This window comes from Gopherus evgoodei, chromosome 3, assembly GCF_007399415.2.
Source record: "Gopherus evgoodei ecotype Sinaloan lineage chromosome 3, rGopEvg1_v1.p, whole genome shotgun sequence".
NCBI lineage: Eukaryota > Metazoa > Chordata > Testudines > Testudinidae > Gopherus > Gopherus evgoodei.
The window spans coordinates 55,797,295-55,810,384 of record NC_044324.1 but is presented as its reverse complement, the minus strand read 5'-3'; the positions used below and the strand labels follow the sequence as shown (position 1 = coordinate 55,810,384).

General features: G+C 39.4%; 1 protein-coding gene across 1 annotated transcript in view; it reads right to left on the bottom strand.

The window, feature by feature from the left end:
• Positions 1 to 10,377: 10,377 nt before the first annotated feature.
• Positions 10,378 to 13,090, bottom strand: part of FAM83B (family with sequence similarity 83 member B) — a 72,556-nt gene continuing 69,843 nt past the window's right edge. Inside the window, exon 5 of the mRNA XM_030555627.1 lies at positions 10,378 to 12,921. Coding sequence (XP_030411487.1) covers positions 10,545 to 12,921 — 2,377 coding nt within the window. The 3' untranslated portion in view covers positions 10,378 to 10,544. The remainder of the gene's footprint in view (positions 12,922 to 13,090) is intronic.

The window sequence follows — 13,090 nt, the reverse complement described above, 5'->3', positions numbered from 1 at the left end:
TTTAGATGCCTAAAGATGCAAACAGGAACCTAGCAGGCATTTCAAAAGTACCGTACTTAAGTGCCTAAATCCTAGTTAGGAGCATAGGTGTTCAAAGGACTCCACAAGATGTCCACCTGCATACTTAGGCACCTAAATACCCTGAAAATTCTGGCCCTATGTTTCTTAGCTTATTTACCCCCGATATGTGAATGAGAGTTTTGAAATTCTTGCTGATTTTTTTTTGTACCAATACCACACATTCTTAGGACTGTCCCACGCTTAATGAAAATATAAAGCAAGCTCCATACATTTGGATTTTGGCTCTTATCTTTCTTCATGTGATTGTGTACCCCAGTAAATGTAAATCAGCAGACTAGATTGGATTTCTACTGCCAAACACCACCTTAATTTACTGCTAAACTCTCAAGATTAGATCTAAATTGTTAAAAACAATTGATCTAAAAATAATTCAACCAAATTATTGGCTTTACCTTTTGTAGTGAATGAAATATTGGTTGTTAATCCCACAATTAAAGGGAGTGAATTCCTCTCTGAGAAAAAGTCCTCCGTTTGGAATTTTATAATATTTTTGAGTATGATTGATGTCTTTAGGACTGATGAGGCTGAATCTATATGTGCCCTCCTAGTCAGGTCAAACCCAGGAAATGTGCTTAACTCTGTCTCTATGGAACGTTGACATTACTCAGAGAAAGGCTGTCCTGATGCAGAGCTTGTTTTAAAAAACTCTGAAGGTCAAATTCAGTAGTGAAGTAAATTGTGGTTTGATATAAGTGGGTTGGAAGGTGGGTCTAAGCAGCCCATAAATGGTACAATAGTGTAACTTACACCATATGGATTTCAAAGGGTGGGTAAAAAAAAGTATAGGTGAGAGGGCTAGCAGAAAAAGCAATGACCAGGAGTGTGTAAGATACCTTATCTTTTACTCTACTGCTCATTGTTTTATCAGGTACATCCTCACCTTCTGCTCCCTTGTCTTATCTGTGAAATTGCAGTGAAGAAGCGGGTAGTCAAAACAGAAAGTCTGTCAGTAATCCCATATACAGTTCCTATTTCATTGCTCGAAGCGGTGTTATTGGTTTGAATCTGTACACTGTGAATGATAAAACGTTACCATCCTCAAGTTAAAAAAAGAAGTCAGACTTTAGAATCTGTAGCACTTTATTTGGGAATGCACACCTCTCTCAGATAAAGTTTAATCTGTCCCAACAAATTGAACAGAACATTCCTTTAGATCCAAGATTTGTTATGCTGGGCCTGGTGACCTCAAGTTTCAAAGTACAATGACAGAGACAGCTCCATTCCAGGCCAGTTGACTGAATTTCTGTACCTTAATTATGCTTAATTTTCAACTGAGGACTGGAGACTTCAGTGCCAAGTGTCCAGTGTTTTAAACTCTCTGCAACAAAAGAGGAAAAAATTAGGTGATTGTGTCCATTTTCTTTTTAAAGTACTGCTCAGTGACTGCTTTTAATTTTTGCTGTCTGCATAATGTCAGTTTATTCATGCTCATACATGTATTTATGTTGCCTGATAAATTCCATGGAGCTGCACCTCAAAATGAATTTATCCCTACTCTGGGGTAAACTAACTTTCTCTCTGTGATTATGCACAAAGAGACTGATAATAGTCAGTACTCTCATCCTCCTGATTTATTTTTTCCTTTCTCTCCTTTGTGAACCAACCCACCCTTATCACCTAAAACACTTGTAATGCTATAAAAGGACGGAGAAAAGGGGTGTGAGTCTTTGAGGCTTCTTTACTGCACTTGCCTGACAGACATGTTACTGGAGTCAGCCAAGCCTGTACATCCTTGCAGCTACTCTCAATCACTTTAAGATTTATTCAGCTGGGGAAGAACGGACAGTCAGGATTGAGTTCCTGTGTGTGCTCACTGATGGTTCTTTGACAGTATGACAGACCAAAATTACCATCTATGGGCTGGATCCTCCGCTGGTGTAAATCACTAGTTCCATTGGCCTGAGTGGAAACACCCTGAATTACCCCAGTTGAAAACTGACCCATGGTCAGGTAGTGAGATGTTCTGACCTTAGGAAAGCACAATGAAGAATGATTAACGAAGACGGTAGCTGTTCCTGATGGGCTTGGAAGAGACTGCTGTATAAAAATAGCAAAGATTACCCCTATATTGCCATTGAACATTCAACATGTATAGGCACTTATCACAATGATAGCTCTACACTTAGAATGGAAAATAGTGGGTATTTCAAATACACAGTGTGGTAACTGTCAGTGATTTTTTGAGACTTGTATGGAAACACTGTTATATACCTATACAGAGGCCTATTTTCAAAATGGACTAATGATTTTGTATGGATCCATTTTGAGTCTCCTTAATGGGGCTTGATTTTCAGAGGGTAAGTGGTCAGCAATTTCTGAAAATTTGGCTCCAGCTCAGCCAGTCAAAAACCTAGGCAACCCATATCACTGGTGATCTTTGACATTTTAAAATTTGAAGGTTCAGACCACTGGCAGGGGCCTGAGGACTGGGAGTCAGGAGACCTTAGTTATACCCTCAGCTTTACTATCAGCTCACTATGAAATCTTGGATGAGTGACACAAGACCTTTGTGCCTCAGTTTCTCCAATTTGTCAAGTGGAGTATTTCATTGCTTAGTCTCAAACAAATCAATCATTTATATCATAAATTAAATCTTGATTTTGTTTAGTTATATAGGCAAGGCTTGTTTGTCAAGTCAGTTGAGACTTTAATAGGGTTTATTATTTATACTAATTTTTGAGCTCCCACATACATGCTAGGCACTTTAGAGAAAGAAGTCGAAAACAGTCCTCCACCCTGAAGAACTTACAGTCTAAGTTTAGATTTGACACAAGTGAGGGAAATAAAGAAGGGAAAGGGAAGAAGTGGGACCCAGGACTGTAATCCTGACATCAGGTGGTTACTCAGTTACAGCATAAGCACATCTTACTTAGTAGATTAAATCTTTATGCTCTTTTATTTATATTTCTGTATATGAGGACACTGTGTGATGTTATGTATATGTCTATCTGAACATGTGCACACACACACCCCATAACCAAATAATCCCCTGATCTTATTTCTATAATTCCTGTCCTTTCTTTTTCTTTCCTCTCTTTTTGTTCATTTCCTTTTTATAAAAAGTAGAGATATCCTATCTCCAAGAACTGGAAGGGACCTTGAAAGGTTGAGTCCAGCCCCCTGCCTTCACTAGCAGGACCAAGTACTGATTTTTTGCCCTAGATAGCCTCCTCAAGGATTGAGCTCACAACCCTGGGTTTAAGCAGGCTAATGCTCAAATCACTGAGCTATCGCTCCCTTAAACTTATTAAGTTTAAATGTAGACTGTAAGCTCTTTAGGTTTTCTTTTCCCTACTTATTTCTCTAAAGCACCTAGCACATATTTGGATATTGAAAATCCATTCCTCATGAGACATTAAGCTGGAAGTCTATGCTGATGCACAGAGGAGTGTGTGAAGACACTTCTTGTAAGCAATCTGATAAAAGTGAGTTTTTAGGAAGCATTTAAATGGGGAGAGGTTAGATGCTTGGCAAATAGATTTTGAAAGGGGCAGCGTGGAATAGGACCTGAGGAGGCTGTGTGTTAGAAGAAAGAAAAGAGGATATCAATTATCATTAACAAAGCAGAGGTAATATGAAAGGAAACAAAGCTGGAGATGGATGTAGAAGCAGAGTGATATAAGACATTGAAATTAAGCACAAAAAGTTGCTATAATTGACCCGATCCTTGTAATCTTATTATCTCCTTTAATGCTTCCCCTATTTTACTATTGATATTCTGCAGGGAAATTATTTAAGTTTCCATCCTCCAATTCCCAGTCCAAGGGTAGACTGCTGATTCTGTATGAGGCACCATGGAAATCAGTGAGGCTCCATGAAGGGATAGCATGCACTAAATTGCAGGGTTAGAGCTTTCATTATTAACATTCGTTGCTTAACTTGCTTTGTGTCGGTACATTTTTTAAAATAAAAAAAATTGCTGAAGATATTCAAAACTTGAAATATTATTAGTAGTATGAAATCAATGTAAATAAAGATGTCAGAGAAACTAAGCTTTAAAAGAAGCATTTTATTTGGTAAAAAATAATAAAAGTAATAAATTATTTCATGACAAATTTTGGTTTGCATTTGTACATATACAGTATATGCATAGCATTAACTACAATGTAATGTAAGTATTTCCATTGAGAAACCAGAGTTTACATAATGAATAACAGTGCAAAACTAAATCCAGACTAGAAACAGACATATTCATCTGGTATGGCCAAAACCTAGCTTCATGGAATTCCCTGGTGCTTTCAAAGCATTTTTAAATTCTGTTTTCTGCTTTGCAATCAAGAATACCAATTCTGGAGGCTTATATATGTGTATATAATAGCCTGTCTATTTCCTTTGCATCATCTAGATTACAAAAGGCAGAAGCAATAGCTACCATTTACATGGGGTTTGGAAGGGGCAATAAAATCCAGATCTAGCTACAGCTTGGCTGTGTGAAATCCAGACATTGCTCTAAGTAAATAAAAACCCATATATTTAGATTAACAATTGATTGGAATATGTGATTTGATGCCCAAGTAGTATTATGAGTTTTTAGACTATGATAAAGGAAAGCACTTAAGCACATGCTTAATTTTATACTTTAACTTTATGCTAGGACTACTTGAGTGCTTAAAGAGAAGCACATGATTAAATGCTTTGCTAAACTGGGTTCTAAGAGCTTGATACAAAAGCCATTAAAATCAGGTTTTTGAGCTCTTTGACTGCTAGATGAGGCAAGAACAGGCATTGTAGAACAGACACTTAAATGCACTATGTTCACATGCAAATATTTGGTGTTTTACATCCAGTGTATACTTAAATCAGCAAATAAAATAAAATGTTGCTAGTGGTATCCTGTCAGTATTTTAATAGGAGACTCGCACAGGAAGGTTTTTTCCTGGCCTATGTTACACCCTATGTACTCTACTTGTATAGAAAGAGTGTCAGTCTATTGCCCTTTCCCCCACCCCCCCGCCAATTTTCTCAACCATATCCATCTAGAGAGAGAATGCCAATTAGCAAACAAATGTATATTATGTGCATTTTACTGGAAATGTTTATATGGTCTTTCTCTTCAATTAACAATCTGTCTTTGATAGAAGAAATAGTAATTTTCCAAAAATTGTAACAAACTATATCTCATAAGATTTACTACATGTATGTACACACACACAGAACTGCCATTTTTAGCACCTGCAATGGTAGCCCCAAAAGGAATAATATGAACATTCCATTGTGGTATGCTGCAGAGCTGCCTAGGGCAGGAGAATGCAAATAAATGAGCTTCCATTGCTTACAGATCCTGACTTACAGGGCCATGAGTAGCTCTGCAGCTTGTATGTTTTCCAGGGGAGTTTTCTTAATTGAGACACCCTCCTGAAAACTTGCTGATCATAAAAAATGTAATAATAAAAAATGCTGCTGTCTAGAGCAGGGGTCCCCAACGCGGTGCCTGCGGGCACATGTCCTGGCTGGCAGTCGAGCATCCGTCGAAATGCTGTGAAATTCGGCGGCATTTCAGCAGCGACGCCTCTGGATGACACCGCTTGCCGCAAGCTTCCACAAGCGGCGTCATCCAGAGGCGTCGCTGCCGAAATGCCACCGAATTTCAGCAGCATTTCGGCAGATGCTTGACCGCCGCCACAGTATTTCATCTGGCCGGCGCCAGACGAAAAAGGTTGGGGACCACTGGTCTAGAGACTAACAGGAGTCCATACTGGGCAGTCCCCTAGAGTTGTGAGGAGGCATTTTCTGTACTGAACACTCCAGCTATGCCACTTCAGCATGCAAAAGGCAAACTAACAACATGTATTAGTGAAGCAATTCATATACTTTCTGCAAATATCTCAGCTAAGAAGGAACGGAAAACTTTTGGTAGAGGGAAAGAGAAAGACCCAACATACAACTGAGACACAAGAGATCACCACTGACTGTAAATACCATCCCCATTATATAATAGTTATTGTTATTACATGTAATTTTGCTTATAACTGTTCTTTGGAAAATGTCCTGAACCCGCATCATCGAAGTCACTGGCAATAACCATTGTGATTTTAATGGGACCAGGAGAGGGTTCTAGGTGAAATGCAGCACATTATAGTTCAAGGACTCCCATCACAGCCATAGGTGAGGAGGAACAAGCAGGTTTCTGACACAGCCAATGAACAAATCAGGCATGTGTTTTATTTTATTTTATTTTTATTTTTTTGTAAGAATTAAATAGCATATCCCTTCACTGGAATTTTTGAGGAGTGCTATGGGAGGGGGAAATCCTTTCACATCAATCACTGATTATACATTTTACTTTATCTTTCAAATTTCATGGACCAATCTGCTGTCTTAACAGCATCTGGAAATTCAGAGTTCAGCTAGGTAGGGCCTATTATCTTTGGGTCACATCTCCTTTAGGTTTCAAACTGAATGATTTTATAGACCTCTATGGGGGTATGACAGAGGTCTATATGATCATGACTGATGTGGCAAAAGTAAATAAGGAAGTGTAATTTACTCCTTCTCATAACATAAGAACTAGGGGGTTACCAAATGAAATTAATAGGCAGCAGATTTAAAACAAACAAAAGGAAGTATTTCTTCACACAACTCACAGTCAATCTGTGGAACTCTTTTTCTAGAGGATGTTGTGAAGGCCAAGACTGTAACAGGGTTCAAAAAAGACTGTAACAGGGTTCATGGAAGATAGGTCCAATAGTGGCTACTAGCCAGGATGGGAAGAGATTGTGTCCCTAGCCTCTGTTTGCCAGAAGCTCGGAATGGGCAACAAGGGTAGATCACTATATGTTAGTATAAATCAGAAATAACTCAGTGGGGTGACAGGAGTGTAGAACACTTAGCCCTGGTCTACACTACGAGTTTAGGTCGAATGTAGCAGTGTTACATCGATTTAACCCTGCACCCGTCCACACGACAAAGCCATTTTTTTCAACCTAAAGAGCTCAAAATTGATTTCTGTACTCCTCCGACGAGAGGGTTAGCACTGAAATCAACTTTGTCAGATTGAATTTGGGGTCGTGTGAATGCAGTTTGACGGTATTGGCCTCTGGGAGCTATCCCAGAATGCTCCATTGTGACTGCTCTGGACAGCGCTCTCAACTCAGATGCACTGGCCGGGTAGACAGGAAAAGCCTCACAAACTTTTGAATCTCATTTCCTGTTGGCCAGCATGGCCAATCTGCAGGTGACTGCAGATCTCATCAGCAGAAGTGACCATGATGTAGTCCAAGAATCCAAAAGAGCTCCAGCATGGACCAAACAGGAGGTATGGATTCCGATTGTTATATGGGGAGACAAATCTGTGCTATCAGAACTCCGTTCCAAAAGATGAAATGTCCAAACTTTTGAAAAAATCTCCAAGGGCATGAAGGAAAGAGGCTATAACAGGGACCTGCAGCAGTGCTGAGGGAGGGTCGACTGACGACATGGCTTACAGGAAATTAAAATAAACAAAGGGGGTGGGTTTGCATCAAGGAGAAACATACACAACTGTTACACAGAATGGCCCCCTCAAGGACTGAACTCAAAACCTTGGGTCTAGCAGATCGATGCTCAAACCACTGAGCTGTCCCTCCCCCCCATTCCAGGCAGAACAGAATCTCTATTAAACTTTTAAAGGTGCTCCTGACAGACCTCACTGAAACAATTGTTGGCTGTTGATTTCACGGAGGGAGGGAGGGGGAGCAAATGAATACAAAACAAATCTGGTCTCTTTCTTGTTTTGATCCACTCCATCTCTCTCATACATCTTACACTGGCAGTAGACAGTGCAGTATGACTGCAGGCAGGACTGAATCTCCGGGAGACAAAACTTAAAAAGAGAATGACCCGGAGTCACTCCCATTTATGTCCAGGTGCCCCTGACAGACCTCACCAAGGTCTGCAAGGAGCACCCATGTCTACCCAGGCGCCCCTGACCGACCTCACCGAGGTCAGCTAAAAGAACATCCAACGAGACGACGACGATAGCTACCAATTGTAATGCACCATCTGCTGCCAAAAGGCAATGAGCTGCTGCTGTGTAGCAATGCAGTCCCACATCTGCCAGCATCCAGGAGACATATGGCGATGGTAAGCTGAGTGGGCTCCATGCTTGCCATGGTATGATGTCTGCACGGGTTACCCAGGAAAAAAAGGCAAGAAATGATTGTTTGCTGTTGCTTTCACTGGGGGGGGCGGCGGGGAGCTGACGACATGTACCCAGAACCACCTGCGACAATGTTTTTGACCCATCAGGCACTGGGATCTCAACCCAGAATTCCAATAGGCAGCAGAGACCGTGGGAACTGTGGGATAGCTGCCCACAGTGCAACGCTCTGGAAGTCAATGCTAGCCTCGGTACTGTGGACACCCTCCGCCGAGTTAATGGTCTTCATGGTCTTAACTGGGGACATACAAAATCGACTGTATAAAATCGATTTCTAAAAAATCGACTTCTATAAATTCAACCTAATTTCGTAGTGTAGACATATCTTTAGATACTATGGTGCTGTAGGCCATAGTTGTTCCAAGTTATATAGATAAAGCTAAATTAAGTGAGATCATAACCAGGGCCAAGACAACTTTTTCCATAATATTAACAATTGCTACATGAAAATATGGTTGCTATTTAAAGAAGTTATTTGACTGGGACTTGCTCTCCTCAACAGTACAATATTCTTATTCACAATCCCGCCCCCCTACACACACACCATTAAAATAAAGGAAATAACATACAGAAATCACTGGTGTGCTCATCTCAACAATCAGTTCAGGTATAGACATTAAAAATAAATGTTTGTGAATGAATTAACATTAAATATTAATTGTCAGTATCATACTCTTCTCATATGAAATGTTGTTGTAGCCATGGTGGTCCAGGATATTAGAGAGACAAGGTTTCACAGATCTAAAGAAGAGCTCTGTAGAAGATCAAAAACTTCTCTCTATCACCAAGAGAAGTCAGTCCAATAAAATATATGCTTCACCAACCTTGTCTCTCTCATACTCTTCTTATATTTACTATGCACAGTAGTGGGGTCCTGATTATCTTACTGCTTGATACAAGTAACTCTTATTGACTTCAATGGGAATTACTCATGTCTCAGTTAAATAAAATGGTTGGGTCCTGATCCAATGTCCATTGAAGTCACTGGTAGAACACCCGAATTTTGCAAACAGATTATCTCAATTTGAGAAATCCTTAAATTAGCACTGACTGATTCAAATGAAAAGAGTTTGTGAATGTTTCCATACTTTAAAAAAATGATTTGAATGCAAGCTGGTCAAGTGAACAGAGAGCATTCCTGTACATGGTCCTTTGGTCCATATAGTAAGTAGGAAGAAATAAGGAACAGAAGTTTATAAACAAGATAGGTGAAATCTTGGCTCCACTAATGTCAATGGGTATTTTACCACTGACACCAATGAAACCAGATTTTACCCAGTCTGTCTAAAAGGTTTTTTGTTGCTTCCACTACTTTAATCTTTGGAAATACTTCAAGTTTTGAATGAAATAAGTGCCTACAAATTTTTTTAATTGGACTACTTAAGTTAGAATTGCAAATTCAATTGCTAACATTTAAAGCTAGATACTGCATGGGAAACATACAGACTTGCCTGAGAAATGGTAATCCACAGACTAATTTTCTTCCTTGATGCTCCAAATTTAAAAACATGGGAAAGCACATGTTTCTAAGGATGCATTATGGAATATTGGCAGATATGATAAAAAGTTAACTGTACATTTGAGGTTTAACTCCAACTGCAGACTACTTTCAAAAAATCTTGATGCATCAATAGTTTTTAAAATGTCACCCTACAGTTACAACCACTTCACATTGTAAAAAAGTACACTACACCCTGGTGTGAGGGTCACTTTGAGGTTTGTGGTGATATGTAATTACATACAATATTCAGTTCAATAAGAGAGATTCTCCATTTGTTACCCTCACAGTTCAATATAGTCTGTGGGGACAATCAGTAATATGGTAAAGTAAGAGGCTTTCAAAAATTAGTTTAAATGGCTAAGTAACATACAATGAATTAACGTCTGCTTTTATTACTTTCAAGAGCACATAAATGCTGAAAAGACATAGCAGACCACTTATTCTATTTTTAAATGACAGGTTTTTGAAAAAAATATTAGTTGGAGTTTAAAAAACCTCCTCCCTCTTTTTCACACGTCTAAGATATTATTACATACTTTCAGCATGAGGGGAAGTATCTAACTCAAATTAATTTTACAGTATAAATATTATAAACATCTCATTTAAAACATCTTTTAGATATAGAACTTGTGTAATGACTGAAGTATAACTCCTCTAGGTTTATTACATAAAAACATATACATCAATTCCAAAGTTCTAACCCCTGCAGAAACCCTTGTAAACTTTACAGGCCTGCCCATCAGTCTAAGTCAGTTAAATACTTACAGTCCTGCTGCCTTTGCTATTTTTCACACAGTTCTCATATGGTGTTATACTATATGGGTGTTACTTGTTTTTGTACAGTAAGTTTCCAAACTTTTGCATAAATCCTCGAAGCTTGTTTTCGTTTGGCTGTAATGGATGGTATGCAGTCGAGTTATAATGAGCCACCTGATTGCCCCTTGCACAGTTATTCTCTAAGGTTTTGCTTTCTTTTTCTGGGAGGTGTGTACTGCTCTTGGGTGTATTTCTTGCTGGCTGACCAGAGCTCTCCATCTTCAAGAATGGCTCAAAGCGACTATAAACACGTCTTTCACTCAAACGAGATCTTAATAACTCCTCTTTGTTCTTTGAGTTTCCAGGTTGGGATGTCATTGTGCTTACTCTTTGTGGAGAACTAGAAACAGGTGCGGTTTCCTGGGTAGCATTAGTTACAGCTTTTTTCACCTCTTGGTACTGGATCTGTTCAGTATTAAATCTTGGAGTGGATGCATCTCCTAGAGTTTCTAAGAACTTTTCAGGGGGGCATAAAGTAGGGCACTTTTTACTGCTTTCATCAAATGGAGGTTTTGGAGACTTTGGAGGCTTGGGAGACTTTGGAGGCTTGGGAGACTTTGGTGGGTTCACAGTGACATCCTCTTTACTTTTATGCAAGCTGCCTTGTGAATTGGATGATGTGGTCCTCTTTTTTCTTGGAGAGGAATCAGCCTTAGTCTCAGATATTTTTGGCTTTTGAGTCTCTTCGCCTTCCGAAGCCAGCGTGTCAGAACTGCTGCACATTCTATAAAACACAGGAGCTTTGTTTTTTGACAAGTTTTCCTTCTTGTCTTGTGTGAGATTCAGCAATGACCTCAGTTTCTGGGATCCCTTTTTCAGGAAACTTGGAGAATTCTTATTTTCTTTCTTTAAAGTACATTCTTTGCTAGGTTCCTCTTTGCTGTCTTCGGCTAGAGCAGCCACAGAGATGGCCTTAGTGGTAGTGGGGCTCTTTGATTCTTCTTCAAGATTTTTATCTTCATGTTCTATGTGATTGGTCACACTGTGAAAGCTTTTAGAGTTTTTTATTGCACTCTCTGGGGGCTTTAGATTTTCTGGCTGCTTAAGTCTCTGCCTAGTCAATGTGCTGTACACATAGCTGGATGCCTGTTTGTTGACACCATGATCCAAAGTGGACTTGAAGTTATCAAACATAGGGAAACTTCGCCTTTTTAGTATATTCTCATTTTGGTGGTTCTTCACATTTTCCGCTGGTCTGTTTGCATAGAAGGCTGTGTACATGTAGATAGATGGGTCCTGAGCGGCATTTGGATATACAATAGGTTTTTTGTTTTCTGCAACCTGTATTCCAGATTTTTTTGGTTCATCTGAATCAGGTGGGACACTAGTGCTGACCTCTGATGATTCTTTGTCGGTCACATTTTTCACAATTGGGATATGATTGGGTGTCCCTTTAGGTGTTTCACTTTCCTCTGAACCAACAATAGTTGAATTTGAAGAACTTGTACAGCTGCTTACTTCCTGCTGTTCTGGCAAAGTTGGCTTAAAAGCTAATGATGACCTCATGCGAGAATGAGAATAAAGGGCATGAGCTTTAATATTTTCTGCAGTGTCATAGCCCTCATACCTATCACCGACTGCTGATCCACTGCAATCGGCAGCAGAATCTGACTGATCATTTAAGTATGACTCAATTCGCCAGTTACGGAGAAATGATTTTGTAGTGTGTTCAAGGGTTGGCATCCTCTGCTGCAGATAGCGGATATGATTATCTGTTCCATTGAAAGACCTCCGTACAATTGAATTTCTTTCTGCAATATTTATCTTTGGCTGTGAAAACCGATCAGCAAAACTCTGTTGGGGTGCATTGCAGTTGTTTGTATAGCCTCCCTTTAATGAAGATACAATACTAAGACTATCAGATGGCATCTTCCAAGCATTTGATAGATTATTGGCCCGATTAATAGCTCTGTGTAGCAAAAAATAAGGAGTCCTTTCTGGGTTTTCCCCAGCATAACTGTGTCTCTTCCAATGCTCATTTTGTTCACTTGGTTGATTCTGCTGAATTTTATTTTGCATGTTAAAACCTGGATGAAAGGGTAGTTTGTTGTAGGTTTGATTTCTCAAACCATATGTATTTATTTCATTCCCTGCATATCTTCCTCGAGTTTTCAAGTAAATGGGATCTAGTTTGTGAATCTTGTCTTGCCTACCAAAAAGGTTTCGTTGGCTGGAAACTGAAGCTAAAGAAGACTGTGAATGCTGGCATGTGTCATTCTCCCAGAGTATCCTGTGACTATTTACCCTAACTAATTCTGGGGCAAATGAACTAGGAACAGAGGAACGAGCATACAGTGTCCTAAACTCTTCATCAAAGGATTCAACCAGTTGTCCTGTGATAACTTGAACCATGCTGAGGTTGGTTTTTTCAAATGACCACATAAAGCTGAAAGCAGAACAAATTACAATTAGCAATACTTTAAAACTTTTGGACAAATGCATCATACCAGGCCTTATTATTATGAGCATCTCCTCCCAGTCTCTGATTTAGCAAGCACAATTTTTCATGCACAAAAATACTTAGTCACGCAGTTAACTGTGGGCATGATTCATGG